This window comes from Cygnus atratus, chromosome Z (assembly GCF_013377495.2).
Source record: "Cygnus atratus isolate AKBS03 ecotype Queensland, Australia chromosome Z, CAtr_DNAZoo_HiC_assembly, whole genome shotgun sequence".
Classification (NCBI taxonomy): domain Eukaryota; kingdom Metazoa; phylum Chordata; class Aves; order Anseriformes; family Anatidae; genus Cygnus; species Cygnus atratus.
In genome coordinates this window covers 57601332-57619015 of record NC_066396.1, presented here as the reverse complement: position 1 = coordinate 57619015, position 17684 = coordinate 57601332, and the positions used below count along the sequence as shown (strand labels likewise).

Here is a 17684-nt window from a genome sequence, read left to right as displayed (position 1 = left end):
TAATGCTCTGCGAACACTTTATTACACAAATTACATTCAGCTTCTGAAAATAGTGTTCTAACAGTGGTACCATCTAAAAATAAGACATCCCAGAAACACATCAAGTCAAGAAGAAAAAACAATTAAATAGATACTTTTTTTTTCCTTCAATGCAATATAATGCTAGTGATTTTAAAAAAATAGAAGAAGATTTAGCAGCTTCATTTTCTTGTGGCACTGTATTTTCTCTGTACTGCAACAGGTTAAGGACATTGAAGAGGAAAGGCACAAAAAAGAAATTGGCAACTGAATATTTATAGGAAAAATACTTTGTTGAAGCAGGTAATACGACTTATTTACAAATACAGAAAAGATCCCCAAGTTGATATGAGAAAATACTACTGCTTTAAATCAGTGCTGCAATTAGAAGAAGACTGTTTTATTAAGATGTTCACATAAAAAAAACAACGGCACTGATATGAAACTTCCATACACTCCTCCACTTAAAAAACAGAACGAAAACTAAACAAAAATTAAAGAAACCAGTGTACAGCCCCACACAGACTAGTACAGTTTACAATTAAATACACAAAAATCTTAAACGTGCTTAAGGGAAATGGAATCTGACATTCTGGATTGAATCATATAATGGAGAACGCAAAGGTCGTCTTCAGGATGATGAAGGTGCTGGTGGGGGTGGAGGTGCCGAGTACTCTTCTTCTGAGTCTGTGCCATCATCTTCATCCTTCTCTTGGTCACTTCCTTCTGTGCTGAGTCGGTCAAACCCTTTTCGGCTGTAGCCTTTATGACTTGCAAAGAAGTTCCCCAGGTTAAGGCCACCACCACCTTTCCCTATGGAAAAGAAACCCTTGTCATAAGCTTTGCTTTCTTGTATGGGGGAATAAAAATCTATCTATGCAGTCAACACTTCTTTTAAGTATCCTTCCAGAAAGTTTTTTTAAAGGTCAGCATGAGGCACAATAACTAATTATATACGTTATGGAAGAGGAAGGAAATTCATCTTTGAAGTTTCAAATGATTTTTTTCCCAGCATACATCGTTCCATTAAAAGTCTTTATGCAGGTATCTGTGTTCCTACCATCTTGTCTTTACTCATTTTGACCATAATCTCAGGGCACTTCATTCCATTCAACAGATACACAATAAGCACCACTTATCTTCCAGTGGTAGTGACACATCATTTTCAGCAGGCAGATACTGACAGATGAGGAGTTTTAAAAGATACTTCCACAGAACACCTGTGGTTTGCCCCTGAGTCCTTGCTCTGAGAAAGTTCCATCAAATCTCTTGATCACCAGACGTGAACAAACGAAAAAGCCTCCATTTACTGAGTGCTTACAAGATTTTAAATGCTTCTTACCTCTAAGTCTGCCTAAAACTCTGCTTGAATTTGAGTCAAGTTTGTGTTCCCCATCAGCTGAAAAATAAGGTAGATTTTAAAAATGAGCTTAAAAATCATACTCTATGTTTAAGTAATTTTCTCTATTTTCTGACATAGAGCAAAGACATTCATAAAATTGATCAACAGCACTAAGAACACTGAATTTTCAGCTTCTTGGTTAAGGTGAAGTTATAATTCCTAACAGAACAATCATACAACAAATGATTATTTTATGCTACTTCAACCATTAAGAAAATTCGCATCTAAGTTATTTCTGAGAATTTCATTACTTCAGCTGTAATTTATAACATGCGCTACATTCAGGCACACTGAAAAACACAGCATGACATTTGAAGGTGGTATAGTTTCCCTTCAGGGATGACTGGCTTTCCGAAAGAGAGTGATCTGTAAATTTCTTCAGATATGTTGGAGGAACTTCCTCTCTTGCAAAACAGTGTACTCTTCCCTGGTTACTACTCCTATCCCTGATCTGAAGAAAAATAAAATGCCACCATCAAACTGTCTTTCTGTATATAGTACTCAGTTTCCATAAATCTGTGCAAGTTTACTTTACCAGTGTCACTCTTTGACACTGTAAATTTAGGCACAGCTTCAATCAGAATCCAATGCAAAGATGCTGCGGCAGATCACAACCATTAACTACAGTACTGTAACAGTCCAGTGTGTTAGCACACCAAGTGCTTGAACAATGACAAACAGCCTGAAGCAGATTTTAACACAGAAAATAAAAGACATCCAGCTCAGTTGAACTGTACTATCAGACTGTTGAATTACCTATTCTTTTACAGTATGTCCTAGCCAATGACAGTACTGTTACTTGCCTGTTCCACGTGTATTTTTGTTATTTGTTTATCTTGATACAACTGTTTATGGCATACAAAAAATAATAAAAAAAGAAGTGTAATAATCAAACTCCTACTACAGTCTGTCAGTGTCTCAGAAACAATGCTATTATATAATATGAATTAAGAACAAATTTACATAGCATTGTAATTATCGAGCAAAGATCTCATAGCAATGGAGAAAGGTGCATCATGGAAACATCTCAAAATGCGTAAGATGGTAGGGAATAAGAATATACCATCTCAGAAATTTTATCTGTTTGCATTTTTTATGCCTCTGTAATACCCAGAGTCCTCTGTTGTCAACAATTTAAAGAACCCAAGCTGAATATTCAATTCTGAACTGAGTATTAAGATTAATGCATTCTAGACAATAACATGAATATATTTTTGATGCCAATTAAAGGAAAGCATTTGACACATGTTGTGAAAAGGTGGTGGCTTAAGGTGAAAGAATAAAGGCATTGTTATGTGTATGCTGATGGTTAGTTTGCATGCAGCATCATCAAAACTGTGTACAAGGGAAAAGGGACAGCAGGCCTCTCTCTTCACATCCTTGCCCTTCAATGTTCAGTGATGTGTTGAAATGAACAATAAAAGACTGTTATCTACAGTTACTCATGGTTACCTCCATAGACTGTTGTCTTCCTCCAACGAATAAATACTAAAATTGCCAGCAGGACAACAACAGGGATAATTAGAAGAGTTGTAATAAGAACAAAGGAAACTCCAGTGCTGGCCTGTCGGACCAGATGTTGTTTTTCCTGCTTCTTTAGAGGGTCTGTTGGCTCTGGGTTGTTTTTCAATCTGGCTTCTACAACTGTCTCCAATTCTTTAAAAAGAAGACAATTTAAACAGGCAATCCATATGCATCAAGGAACAAAGAACAAGGAGTTACAGAAAACAACAAGCTAGAATACCTGAAGTGATGAGCAACAAGGAAACAAAAGGCAAACATTTATGGAACCGGTTTTAGCTCTTGCTGATGTTATCCCAAATGTAAGGCAGAGAGCCTGAACGATATCACTCTCCAGCAAGAATGCCCTCACCTTTTCTCACATGGGGAAAGGAGAGGTGTCAGGAAGAGTTCTGCCTTAAAAAACATCTACCATTTAAAATATGGGGAAATCCAGCAAAAAGATATTTTGGCAAATAATAATCTAACAATAGTGATCTACTATCATTTAAATATCTCCTTTTGGTAATAACATTTCCACAATAAATACAGAAATCCAGTGTGTGTTGTATTATTACAGACAAAAAGGAAAACATTTAAATTAATTTTCAAGAAATTTGTGACAGGGGGTCAAACTCTCCTAACAGTTAAATCCCATGAAAGACCTTTGGCTCTGTAAATCTGAAGAGCTTTAGAAAACGGCATCCACTCACTCCTGGCTATTTTGTTACCTCTCCATCTACACTAAGAAAAAGAATTTCAATAAATTCCTCTACATATTGTTCTGAGTGTGTATAAAAGATCACATTCTTCATGCCAACTTTTAATGAATAGAACTGTCCAGCTCTGTATTTTAATGCTTGATTTAACAGCATGTCTTAAGAAGTAGCTGCATTGGAGACACTGAATACAATTGTTATTTGACTCTGTATCAAATTTTAAAATGACATTCTGTTCTGGATGAATAGTAGCGGCTTCAATTTTCACGTAACACTACCACAAAGATAACTTGCTGTCTGTTCAAGTAGTAGTAACAGACATGAGCACTTTTTTTCCACTAGCGCCTTGCCTAGCTCTGAGGAGCAGTTCAGTTCTCCGTGTTTTCCCTTTAGAGGTGCTTACTTAAAAACTGTTTCTTACCCATGTGATACTATTTCATTATTCCCTGTAGCATTAGAAATGTCATCCAGCACGGTATCTTCCTAAAGAAAGCTGAAATGCATTCACATATCCCTAGATTAGCTATACTGTGGATGCTGTGATGTCCACACTTTCCCTTGTGAAAGCTTCAGGAGGACTGATGTACCAACAGAGAGAAAACAGAAGGACAACAGTTTCCACAATAAGAATTTCACTGTTTTATAAGGTCAGCCTAGTTTATTCTACTATATGTTGCAATTGGCAGGTGGAATCTTTGGTATATTTCAATACATGCATAACGCAAACCACAGAAACACTGAATTCAACCAAAGGAAACCACTTAAGAACTTCTGAACATTTTATAAAGGCACAGGTACTGTTTTTTCTGAAAGGGAAATAAATTTTTCCTCTTGCACATAAAAGGCCTATGAGAGAGAAGATTAATGGTTAGAATTACTTTTAATCTGCCTGAATTACTATTTTGCCCCCTTCACCTTAATCTACATGTATTTCCTTATCTCTGTACTTTAAATTTCTACGTTCCCTTTTTCCCCGTTCTCATTCAGCTAAAATGAAAAAAAAAAGAAAAAAGAAAAAAGAAAAAAAAAGCAGTAAGTCTAGGGAATTAAGTCTGAACAGAATGAACGATTTTTTTCCCCTCTATGGTGTAACTGACAAGACTGTGTGCAGAAAGACTATGCAGAAAAACAAAACACAACTGCTGTTCCAGATAACCTTTTTTTGGTGACTGAGGATTGTGGAGCAAGGGAAAGGTTGCTGGGGAGTAACTCTCACAGTTACGTTTCAGAGCCTTCTCTGCATCTAAGGGAGCTAACACACATATCAGATGGTGATGTGAAGTTAATCCACTAGTTAAATTTTCATCTTAGTGTCTGTGAAGCACATCACCTCTGAAAACAAAATGTTGCTTGGTTGTAAATAAGTGTCTACTAGGTACAATGGTTACAAGCTGCTTTGTCTTACTTCCTGTGGCAGCTCGGTTTATGTACAGTAACTGTATGAAACGGTGGTGAAAAACAAAACAACAATCAAACTAGTTAGCATTTTTTCCTCCAAAGTGGCAGAAACAGTCATAGTCTATGTGAAAATACTGGTTCCTTAATTTCTATTCAGAATCAGACTAACCTTTTATTTCCTGTACCTCAATACCAGCCTTTTTAACTGACCGATGTTCCATTTCTGTAAAACAAAATTATTCTTCAGGACAACTGACATTTCGAAGACACTCAGTGACATTTTCCTGCTAGCTCTGTCAAATGTACAGTACAATCCTACAGTAAACAATCCCATTAGCATCTGAACTTCACCAAGCAGAGCCAATGTAAACTATTCAATAGCTCACAATACCATGAAAAAACAAGAGATGTTGATTCATAAAAGCTGTTTTCAATAATTAACTCTTATGCCACAGAGACACTTTATGGGCATGTGTAAGGGTTCAGGGAGTCCCATAAAAATACCACGATTAATTACAATCAAAATCACGATGAATTAAAGACTGGTTGAATCAGGACTCTTTAGCTACTGCAATGTTATACTGCAGTTTCAGTCAAAAAGAAAATAAGATACATGGACTTTCCTCATCTAACCTCTAAGTGATGAAGAAATTCATTATTTTTTTGTTTTTATGTTTTTTTGAAAAGAAGCCTAGAAATGCTCTTTTTCAGGCTGATAGATTCAGAAACAAGCCACATCCAGTCAGACTTACAATTTATCTGGTCCAGTGTCCTGTTACTAACAGCATCTGATACCAGATGACCCATAAGAAAATCAATAAAATGTAAACAGACAAATGCAGAATAACTGGCTGAGTCAGAAATTTATTTATAATAGCAGATAGTTACTGGTTGACTAACACCGTGAAGCCTGAGGCTTTCTCCCTCATACATTTTTTATCTGATATAATGTAACAGTAGATTATATTTTTATTCCTTTGAAGTATATTTGTAAATCCTTACATATTCTTATTCCTTTTATTCCTCTCTCTCAATCCTACTAAACTGATGCCTGACACATCAGGTTCCTCTCCCTGATGTCAGGCTGTTTGGCTTGGGGGTTAGTGGATTAAAACTGGGGAGTGTTTCCCCTTGATAGGAATAGGGCTTCAAATTATACTAGATTAATTTTCTAATGATAAGTATTCCCGAAGAAATTAAAAGAAGTTTAAAATTGACTTGTGTTTTTATTTCAGCCCCTGACAGTTTCTGATATGATAACTTCAAAGGAAGAAGTGAACTTGTCAGCAAATGACACATTAAAAGACCTAAAATGCAAAAACCCTCATACTTTTAAGCATATACTTATACAATGAGGTACAAATCTACCATAAGGCAAATGCATTTGGATTCCTCCTCCTATGAAAAATCAGCTCACACACCCTGGACTCTCCCTTTGACAAAGTAATGCTGAAGAACGATCACTTCACACAACTTCTGCAGTTGTTCTGTACTTAAATCATTGTCATTAAACCAGTACCAGATAAGTGACACTGATCTCAAGATACAAAATGTGAAGTTGTGGCATTAAGAACAAAAAGAACATACTTTCTGTGGATGCAAACTTCCACACTGTTCTGGCATGAACATCTCCAACGAATACTGTTTTGTCTTCTGAAGCAACTACATCATGCGGCATCTCAAAGCTCTGTGAAGAAAAGGAGTGACAAATTACTCTTAGCTGTCTACATATTGTCATATCCAGTCCTGGAAAAAACAGCAGGTGTAATGTGAGTGAAGGGAAGAGGAATTACATTTCCATTGTATGTTTGCCTTCTCAAGGGATAATATCTTGGAAATTATCAGATACATTCATGCTAAACAATTCATATTTATGTTCTTACATTTAATTTTATCCTGTGAAATATAAGATGCATAGTGCACATACATAGTGGTAAGTTACTATCATGTTGAGAAAATTAATATTTGATTGAAATGTACATTACTAAAGGTGAACTTTTTGAGATAGTATCATGTGGCTACACCCATTGTAAGCTTTCATTTCTCATCTTTTAAGCAAAGTAAGCAACTTTAATGTTGTTGAGCACAGATTCTCCAGATGCAGCACACAAGTATGTACATACTCCATCAGTATACTGATGTACCTAGTGTACATACTATATACTACATAGTGATGTACAATGCATGTACTCCAAGAGTAGCTGTAAGCATTGACACTAGACCACTCATTCTCCACCAAATCTAGCAAAGGTCTGAGCTAACTTGTTCTTTTTTATCAAGGAAGCATGTTGGTATGCTATGCCAGTGTATTAGTGTTTACAGACTTAACATTTGGAACAGGTGAACAGAGGATCCTATTTTGCTAGCTAGGAGTGTAATGAATGAAACACCAGAATTTAACAGAAAAAATACATTGCAATTTTTGTAGGGCAGATTGTGTATGACAGACCAGGAGAAATATCAAAATACATAAAATATTTGAATTATTATTTTGAATTACTTTTAAATGATGACATTGCTTATTATTATACATTTATTATGCTATCTTAAAACATTAATAGGCTCTCAGTTATAATCGCAAAATCTAGAGACAAGTGTGTAACACAAGCATCTATTGAAGAGAAGAAGCTAAAATAAGAGGTGGGCAAACAGAGTAAAAGATAATAAGTTTGGCCATGTTGCCTTTAGTTTATCCAGAACTGTCTTCTCACATGTCTTTAGAATTCACATTTATTTCTTGACCTGAGTTATTGTCCTTGATACCTACAGACTAGTTGAGGAACTTCAATGAGAAGCACTAAGCTGCCACATGACAAGCACATTCCACAGCAGCACCTAATCCATCTGCAACTTAAAATTAGTACAACGAAGAGAAGAACAAAAAATCATCTGACTCTGTTTTGAAGAAATGTCTCTTCCCAACTATTTTTACTGTTCCCAGAAAAAAGTTTCAAGAGTAAAGGGCAGTTCACTTTCCTGGCACTGAGAAACCAAAGAACCTGGAATAAAAACCTGGGATAAGGCAGTATCTTTGTAGTTAACATGTGTTTTTCTGGCCTAAATACCGAGGATGTACTATCTTAGTCTAGATATAGAGAGCTACAGATTCCTCCCTAAAACAAGATTCTTAACACTTCCAGATCCATCATTTCAGCAAGTACGGCTGTCACATTAGGAATTTTTCCTTTTCGTGAGCAGACTGGAAAACTGAGTATTGTGAACTACCTTATCAGGGTAAGTTCTGGTAAGTGGTCTATTTCAGATCTCAAGACTGAATAGTGCATCCTTTATACACCATTACCACAAAGACTTGTTTACTGAAAAAACAAACAATCAAATATAAACCACCAAACCAAAAAAAAACCAACCAACATCAAAACTGAAAATAATAATAATAAAAGAAAATAATCCCTGTAACCCCAAACTATGTTTACATGAGAAATTGTTTGTGAACCAAATAGGATGGAAGTGATGTAGACATACAGATGTTATATACTAGCTAAAGATTTCAATAGTCATCCTTCCAAAACATTAATAAATGAGAAAGACTTTTATTACTTAAATTTTGTTTTTCATGATCTTTCTTATAAGTTTTTTTTTTCCCAAATCAAGGAAAAAAAGTGCATATTTTACTTGTATGTATAGTATTCCATAAAAACATGAAAAACAATTTAAAAGTAAGAAGTTTGAAATTGGAGTATTTTCATTTATCTTGTCTCAAGCTATTCCTGGTTTAAAGACTGATCTTGGATCACCTTATGAAAGCTGTACACCTGCTCTACTGCCTGAAGTCAAAATTTAATACAGCAAGTATCTACAGATCTACAAGGATCTGTAACTGTGCACAGATAGTTAACATTATCTAATCCTCACTGAATCTCAAAATGATGATAAACCCACTGTCAGTTTTTAGGCAGCACAGCTATTTGCTATACTCAAAAAGAAATATCCTTCTGTAGTAACCCTTAAAAGTGGACTGCAAATCATTGAGTATATGTGCTACCCAGAAATGGGAGTCATTCTTTTGTCTAAGACAATCTATATATTTTTTTAATAAACATTTTTAAACTTCATTTTGCACAATACTTTATAAATAACATCTAGCCCTCAAACTAATCTTCTGCAAAGAACAGATGTAACCATACGGTTGAGTTTTATTCCTGCTTAGGAAAACACTTTTTTGGACATGTAATGGACAGTAGTATCTAATTCTATAAATATTTCTGGACCTTTATGCTTCTTTTAAATTAGCTTTTAATAACTATCTGCCAGCAATAAAGCGAACTTGTCCTAACTAAAGGTGGTATCTCTAGGGATCATCTCAAAGGTGGTATAATTTTTGAGCATTTAATACATGTAGAAACTAAGACCCAAAATTCTAGCATCTTCACTAAGTTTGTATTATGAAGAATTCCTTTGAATACCATACATTTTAAAATACCTAATTTCCTGCAATAGTTGTATAAAAGTTGGAGAAGTAGGATGTTACCAACAATCTCCTATACATAATTATACACACCAGGCACTCTGTGCAATACTCTACCTTTCTAAGTGGAATGAAAGTATCAATTATTTCTCCAGTAGAGAAGTTCATCACAAATCCTTGCACTGGTTCTGCTTCTCCAGGGTAAGGCATTCCATTAACTGCAAAGAGGAGACCACCTGCAACAACATTGGATTTTCTTTAACAACCCACACCTTGAAAACTACAGTGCAGGTCAACAGTAATTGTACTGATGTAAAAAGCTGTCTGAGAAAATGAGAGTGACTGACAGAGACAGAGGTAACTCAACAGGAAACTAAATCACAATAGGAAAGTTAACTAAGGTATCACAGGGAAAAATTGTGGACAACCAGTCTATAGAGAGACGCTATAAAGAAATGGTCAGAAGCTACTTCCTAACAGTCTTAAATAAACTGGTTGTGGGTGCATGGGAAGCAGGAGAGAAGTGGACTACAAAATGGAGTCAGACTTGCTTGCTCTCCCTACAATGCATCTCCTGCTGTCAGAGACAGCAGTGGGCTACAAATACTGAGTGTCGTAACTTGTACACCATTTCTTAAATTCTAGGCAAATACAACAGAGATTACCTTGATATTAAATTTGATATCAACTACAGAGTCAGGAGACTGACATTCCAAAATTCCTCATCAAGCTCTTGACGTTCTCACTACCTTCAGTACTGGTATTAAAAATCTGACTACAACCCTTAATAGAGTAATTGTATTAATGATCAGATTTTGACAATAAACTACACAACTTTTAAATAAAAACTGTTTGCTTTCAGATTTTATATTTTTAGAAACTCAACACTTGATGGCTTGGAAGCTCTTTAGTTTGCTCTCTTCAATGGAGCTTGAAATGAATATTTTAAAACATTATTACTAATTATGGACTGTGCCGTCACTAGGAAGCAAACAATATAATCTGCTTGTTGACATTACATTTAGAGTGTCTAATCAGTCATTTCTCAGGAGTAGAGATTATATGCAAGCTTCTCTCATGCCCCCCACTGCAAACAGGAAAATAGGACAGTTCTAAAATTTTCCATTACATCAGCACTACTTTGAAAAAGAATAAATATCTGGCTAAAGATACATGATAGCACTCTTCATGAAATGACATTGCACACAGTGACATACTGGCATTAAAGAACTACTTGAAATCTGAAGGACAGGAAAAAAAATATTACCTGGAGCATATGAAACTGCAAACAACTCTCTTCCAAATGATTTGTGCTTGATCTCTCTTACGAACTCCCCAGTTCCTAATCTGAAACACTGAATTCGACCGTTTTCCCTGTCTGCAACACAGAGCTGACTGAAGTCAGGGATCAGGGCTAAGCTGTGGGGGATATTAAACTGTCCAGGTCTGGCTCTGCCTAAAGAAGTCTCTGCAACACAAAATGTACACATTTGTGTTAAAGTACAAAAAGTTCTGCTTAGAAATAGCAGCATTTCACATAATGCAGCATAATATTGGGAAAAGTTTTTGTTCTTCTCCTAACAGTTTTACTCATTTAGGTAAACTATTGTAGACTTTTGCATTATCTTTGTAAAACCTGAATTTGTGAATGAGCTATTTCTCTACAATAGCATAATCCCTGATAACATAAATTTGAGTCAGACAGAAATGTAATTATTCACAAAACCTAAAATAGATGGGATCATGGCATAAATCTAAGAAAAATGATAAAGGCTTGTACCATTTGACCACACTTTTAGAAAAAATATTATTACTTTTGAAAGTGTAAATATTTTATTGCTAAGAAAGGACGTGCTGAATGCATGCTAACAGACTCTTATTTTTTATTTTTTTAGAGAATATATAAATACCCACTACAACTAGCTGTATAAACATTAGAGAAAAATCTGGAATTTAATAAGAAGGGCAAAACTGAACTGGGGCCTTCATAGTATTATTATAATAGACGTTTATAAATCACACTAATAACAGTATCGACAATCTCACAGCTGATGATAACATGAATTCATGATAGCAGAGTATCAGTGAGCTCTGACCTTCTCCCCACTGCATAATGTACAATCCATTCGGAGAGAACTGGATGATTCGGCTGTTACAGTAGCCGTCAGATACATAAACGCTGCCGGTGATTGGATCCACAGCCACATCAGTTGGTTGACAGAAATGATTTTTGTCACTGCCTGGTTGCAAAGCTACTCCTAGGGTCAGTAGTGGTTCTTTTGCATCTGCTCCCAGTTTGAAAACCTTTTAAATCAATAGCAAAAGATAAGAGGTTTCAATTATGGAGGGTGAAATATAAGACGGATGTCTGCCTATGAAAAGGATATCTATTACTCTGTATAAAATAAATGCATACACTAAACACAACCTTAATATCTTGACTATAACATCTATTACCAGTTTTATAACCATTCTGATTGTGGGAAACTTCTGCATAAAATATAATTTCCTATGATTACAGCAAACAAATTAGTTTCATATTCTGAACTTGAGTGCATAGGAAAATTGATAAGCAAAGATGTAGCAGAAAAATCTGTTCTCTTTCAAAAGAATCACTATTTTAAAACAGGCACTTTTAGTTCTGAATACTTTGCTCAAATTATTCTACACAACTATATTCCATGAAGGCTATAGGGATCAATTTCCATAGGCATATTCTTAATGTTTGTCTTAACAAGCCTACATAAACAGTTTACATCATAATCATAAGTTTACATAAATCTCTAGAATGGCACAACAAAAATGGCACAACACTAAGGTCCTTGTGTTAAGGGTTCAAAAGCATACCTGATGGAGAGCTACGTCAGTGAGCCAGTAGTTACCATTCTTATCTATACTCAAACCATGTGGTAAATAAAATCTGCAAGCACAAATGTAGAAGAAGCAAATTAGAGACATCTTTCAGGAAGAATGATATAAGTTAGATTTAAAGATTTCATTTTTTATCTACAGATCAAGAAATGATCAAAAATTAACAACCTGTTAATATTTCACAAAATATATACACTGTAACTAAAGAATTTCCTTGACAAGGGTGTCTCAAATCCAGAATTCACTTGATCTCTGCTTTCTCACTCAGGCTAACATTTGGTATCTTTAAAGAAAATATACAATAGTCTTCAGCTCTGCATTTCTGTGAATCTGGCTGGTAGATGAAATTATATGAATTACCAGAAAACAGATGTAGTAAAGTTGGAAATGGTTATAATTATTATTTGCTGGGCTTTTTTTTTTTGTTCAAATAAACAAAAGATCACATAATGTAATACAAACCAGATATGTGAAAATGGGTTGGTGACTTTTGAGGCTAAAATATGTAGAAATGCTAATAGTTCTATTAATAAAAACAACAACAACAAAAGAAAAGAAAAACAAAAAACTTACAGACTTTTGCCTGTGGAATGCAGCAGTTTTGCAGTACTTGGATTCAGGACAAATATTGTGTTCTGTTCAATTGGTCCAAGTCCTCTTTGCTGATAAACAAATTTGCTGTCAAAAGAACTACACAAAAATATTGTAATACAAAGTCAGCATTAGAACAGTCCAATGATGACCACTACACATGCAACTCAAAGTCAGGTTTTATATTTAATTCCAGTTAATTCCAGTTTAAATCCAGTGTGGGTTACTAGCACCTTTTTTGTTTTGTTTTTAAATAAGCCTTGTAATATTGTATGATCGTGAGAGTTCTAATGTTGGGATGTCTGCATTTCCTACTGAGGTTATGACTTCCTAACTAAAGGAGTACCAAATCAACACAGCAATAATTAAGACAATCCTAAAGCAAGCAAGCAAACAAAAAAATATATTTTAATTGTTAGTTTGTTTGCTTTTTTATTTGCTGTGGCAAATTAGAGGTGGGAAATCAAACAATTTAGCCTAACATAGCTAATCACCAGGGCATAATTACCTGTATGAACTTGTATACTTTGTACTAAGGTAGGCTGTGTTCATGCTTTTTTGTTGTTTGTTTTCTTTTCAAACATAATTTGTTATTTTGCCAGAACCTGCTACTGTAACATTCAGATCTTAAGGTACTTATCCTTTCCAGAGTGCCCTTGCAGGAGACTATAGGATATGAGATGTGTTTCTCTTAACCCCACAACTCCACATATAATTTTCAAGGTACGTGGAATATATTAATAAAAACATTTAAACATGTTACTATATAATTCAGACATAAAGACCGACCATTGCTTAACCTTCTAGAAGACACTTGCCAGATGTAAAATTATCATGCACTTAACGAAGAATAGAAGATTAGTCATCTGTACCCATACAGAGAAGCTGGCTATTACTGTAACCTGTTGAAATGTGTTCAGCCTTCAGTGAAGGCAAATAGAGCACATAAAACATTTTGAACAAAATTAAAGCCTAAATGTTAGAAAAGGGTATTTGATTATGGACAAAAAACACATGAACGCATGACATACTCTTCCCTCCTGTCTTATATTTTTAAAGCTGTTTATTAATCCCCCTAAGATAAATCCAGCTATGACTGATGTACCTTGGTAAACAGGAACATGCTTTATAGTCACAGACCAGGCTATGAATAAAGCTATTAAGACTTTATATGGTACAGTGCTGGTAGCCCAGCCTCTCCATAACATTAAATATTTATATGTCTAGAATTTTCAATGCGGAAAGGCACTACTAGTTTCATATATAACCAGAAAAGTCTGAGAGAATGTGTTCTAATTTCTCCATAGGCTACAATTAGAAATAGTGTTTAGATATTATCTTTATATATGGTAACTATCTGTGCCTACTTCTTCAGCCTCTGACAGGAATCAATATACCCTTTTCACTGTGAATGGTTATGCACAAGGCATTACTAAATCTCTCTACTGAGCCCCCCTGAACACTCTGCCGTGATGCTGCAATGAGACACACAGAATAGCTGACATTGGCAGGGACCTCTGGAGGTCATCTGGTGATACCCCCTGCTCCCACAGGACCAGCAGGTTGCCCAGGACCATGTCCAAATGGCTTCTGAAGATCTCCAAGGAGGGAGAGCCCCCAGGCTCTCTGGGCAGCCTATGCCACTGTGCAGTCACCCATACAGCAAGGCAGTGCTCCTGGTGTTCAGAGGGAACCTGTGTTCCTGTCTGTGCACACTGCCTTTTGTCCTGGCACAGGGCACCACTGAAAAGAGCCTGTCTCCATCCTCTCTGCACCCTCCCTTCAGGTGTTTGTACACATCAATGGCTGAGCCTCCTCCAGGCTGAACAGTCGCAGCCCTCTCAGCCTCTCCTCACAGGAGAGGTACTCCAGTCCCTTCATCACCATCATGCACAGTACGCCAGGTGTGGCCTCATCAGCACTGCGTGGAGGAGAAGGGCCACCTCACCCCTCTCGATCTGCAGGCAGTACTCTGCCTAGTGCAGCCAAGAACAACGTTGGCTTTCTTGGTGGGGTGGACACATTGCTGGCACGTAGCTAACACGGGTGAGACTACTGGCACACAATGCCCTACTGATATTTATTTGCTTATTTAATGATGGCCCAGTAGATTTTGGTTTTTATCATTATTGAAAGTTATATTCTAAGGCAAGTTCTCTTGTTTTTGAGCATTTTCTTTAAAAACAAAAACAAACAAACAAAAAAGCCAATAACAAAAGCTCCCACAAAATTAAAAAATAAAAAAACCCCAACCCACAATGCTTGATTTCAGTAAATGACAGGGGCCCAGGAATCTAATACTCCTAAGGTACAGATGACCACAACCAGAAGACCAAAGCTGGACAGACTGAACGAATGTTTGGCAGCAGAACAGAAGTTTCTGAGGTGCTTGGCTTATGTTGCACCTTTATGTATGCATGCAAATAACTGGGCTTGGGGTCAAGTATTTTATTCCAACACATGGATGATTTTTCTCCTTTCCACAGCTGCATGATGAATGCTTGCTTGCTAGCTAGCTATCTTTGCTAAAAATGTTTTAGTTTACCTTATGTTAATGGATATGGGTGAAAACCTTTCTAGGCTCAAGCTCTGTGAAGACTATTATTATTAATCAGCACAGCTAATCACAGATGAGAATCTTAGTGAGGGTACGTATCGTACAGAAATAGCAACAGCAACGACAAGAAGAAAACAAGATTCTATCTCTCTGCAGAACTGACTAGGTAGACAGCTTAAAAACTGATTGTTTTTCCTTATTATTATTCCTGATCCTAGTAACTGTCCTGTCCAGACTTCTAAGCATTTCCTGTTAACAACTCTGCTGGGTTCCCAGCTCTGCTGGGAACCGAGTGCTTTCAGCATAAGTATGAGATTGCATGGTATTTTCAGCAAAGGAAGCCTAGTGAACTTTGAAATGAGGTTATGGGACTGATCTTTCATGTGTCTTCTCCCTGATAAATATATTTTTCTAGCAGTAAGACTAGTATGCTACAGAGTCATTCTTTCCTTTCCAGGGCTTATGAACATTTTCCAAGCTACTCCGTGCTTCTTTGTTTCATTTGATAAATGAGGACACAGACTATGCTGACTCCTGCTAGCTTAAAAGAAGCAAAAGCAGACCAAGAAAAGAATTAAAACCTTACTGTTATATGTCATATTACTCTGCTCTCAGCATGGCTTTCTAATAGATTCTGCAGTTTCATGTTAAAGGACAACTGAAACATGCTGCATCTGTCACAACTCCTAATTTCAAGCTCCAATACAATTTCATAGCTGTTTTTCTACTTCAGCTGCCCACTTTACACTAATGCAAATAATTTATTGCTACATCTGATTTTCTTCTGGTGTGTTTCATATTAAAATCTAGACAGGCCACCTGATCTCATAAACCTTGAAAGTACAACCCTGAGCTCTACTCTCAATCAATAATCCATCACCACTGTGGCATCGTGCTCAGCCTAAATTAACCTACCTAACTTGTTAAGAATGCAATAACAGATGTTCAAGAATGCATTATATATTCTGTATTATGTCTTTTATAAGTTGCACACATGGTCAATCATTTTTCATCACAAATTCCAAAAGAACTTCCAGCTGATTCATTGCTCAGCCAGCTGAATAGTTCATATATATACATGTATATATATATATATATATAAACATTCACATTTTGAATAGCATACACTGCATATGGCACGAAAGACATAAAACTGACGACAGCATGTGGTAAAAGAAGAAGACTCATTAAAGGAGCTTTTTTTTTTTTTTTTTTTAAACCATGCCCAGAAGGAATGTTAGAGCCACTGAAAAGCTGCTACTATATTACAGGGCTTGTCATTTGTAACTGTTTTTGCTCTCTAAAGCAGACTGAAGTTGCCTTACAGGAGCACAGACCATTCATCCAGCTATATTTAGTTGAATGAGGATCCAGCTTTTATGGCATATATTAATAATGCATTGGAAACATTTGTGCAGTGCCTAACAGCACAGATATTTTTATTTTATTTTATTTTTAATTTGTTTCTGTACTGTGACAGAAGCACTGAAACAGAGAAAATAAATCTGGGCTTTCAGGCTCGATTCATGTTTATGTTTTGCCGAGGAATATTATACTCCGTTACTTGTGTATTTGCTGCTAATTTGCCTGATAACTTCTTATCCCTCTTCTGCATATAAAGCCATGATAATTGCCTTTCAAAATAACCTTTTTCTATTCCTTCTTAATGAAAAATAAGAACAGATACATTACTTTTTTTCTTTTTTTTTCAGCAATCCCCAAACTATTTCATATGCGCATGAAATAAATGAAAATTGAAAGGGAGGCTCACTGGCTGAGCACACAAAAGTATGCATATTTCCTGTGCAGCAAGATTTGGAACAAATATTTAGCTTCAGTCATGTTTTCCACATACATTGTTTTAAAGTCACTCTACTCTATATACAGGCCCACAGAAGTTTTAGCTTATCTATTTTAAGGGCTCCTAACAGCACTAGGTTTGGAAGGGTTGGAAGGGACCTCAAAGACCATCTAGTTCTAACGCCCCTGCCATGGGCACAGATGCCATCCACTAGACCAGGTTGCCCAGAGCCCCATCCAGCCTGGCCTTGGACACCTCCAGGGATGGGGCATCCACAGCCTCTCTGGGCAACCTGTGCCAGTGCCTCACCACCCTCTCAGTGACTAATTTCCTCCTAACATCTAATCAAAATCTCCACTCTTTTAGTTCAAAACCACTCCCCCTTGTCCTGTCATTACCTG

The 17684-nt window shown here is 36.2% G+C and overlaps 1 protein-coding gene across 12 annotated transcripts in view; it reads right to left on the bottom strand.

Annotated features, from left to right (window-relative positions):
• Window positions 1–17684, bottom strand: part of PAM (peptidylglycine alpha-amidating monooxygenase) — a 142539-nt gene continuing 124855 nt past the window's right edge. For 7 of the 12 annotated variants that reach the window (XM_035570060.2, XM_035570053.2, XM_050716407.1 and 4 more), the window contains 10 exons: window positions 12908–13024; window positions 12311–12383; window positions 11560–11767; window positions 10731–10931; window positions 9581–9699; window positions 6625–6724; window positions 5207–5260; window positions 2873–3076; window positions 1361–1417; window positions 1–831 (listed from right to left, as the gene is read on the bottom strand). In XM_035570060.2, coding sequence (XP_035425953.1) covers window positions 650–831; window positions 1361–1417; window positions 2873–3076; window positions 5207–5260; window positions 6625–6724; window positions 9581–9699; window positions 10731–10931; window positions 11560–11767; window positions 12311–12383; window positions 12908–13024 — 1315 coding nt within the window. In that variant the 3' untranslated portion in view covers window positions 1–649. The remainder of the gene's footprint in view (window positions 832–1360; window positions 1418–2872; window positions 3077–5206; window positions 5261–6624; window positions 6725–9580; window positions 9700–10730; window positions 10932–11559; window positions 11768–12310; window positions 12384–12907; window positions 13025–17684) is intronic. The other 5 variants (XM_035570057.2, XM_035570065.2, XM_050716409.1 and 2 more) reach the window with 1 other exon arrangement.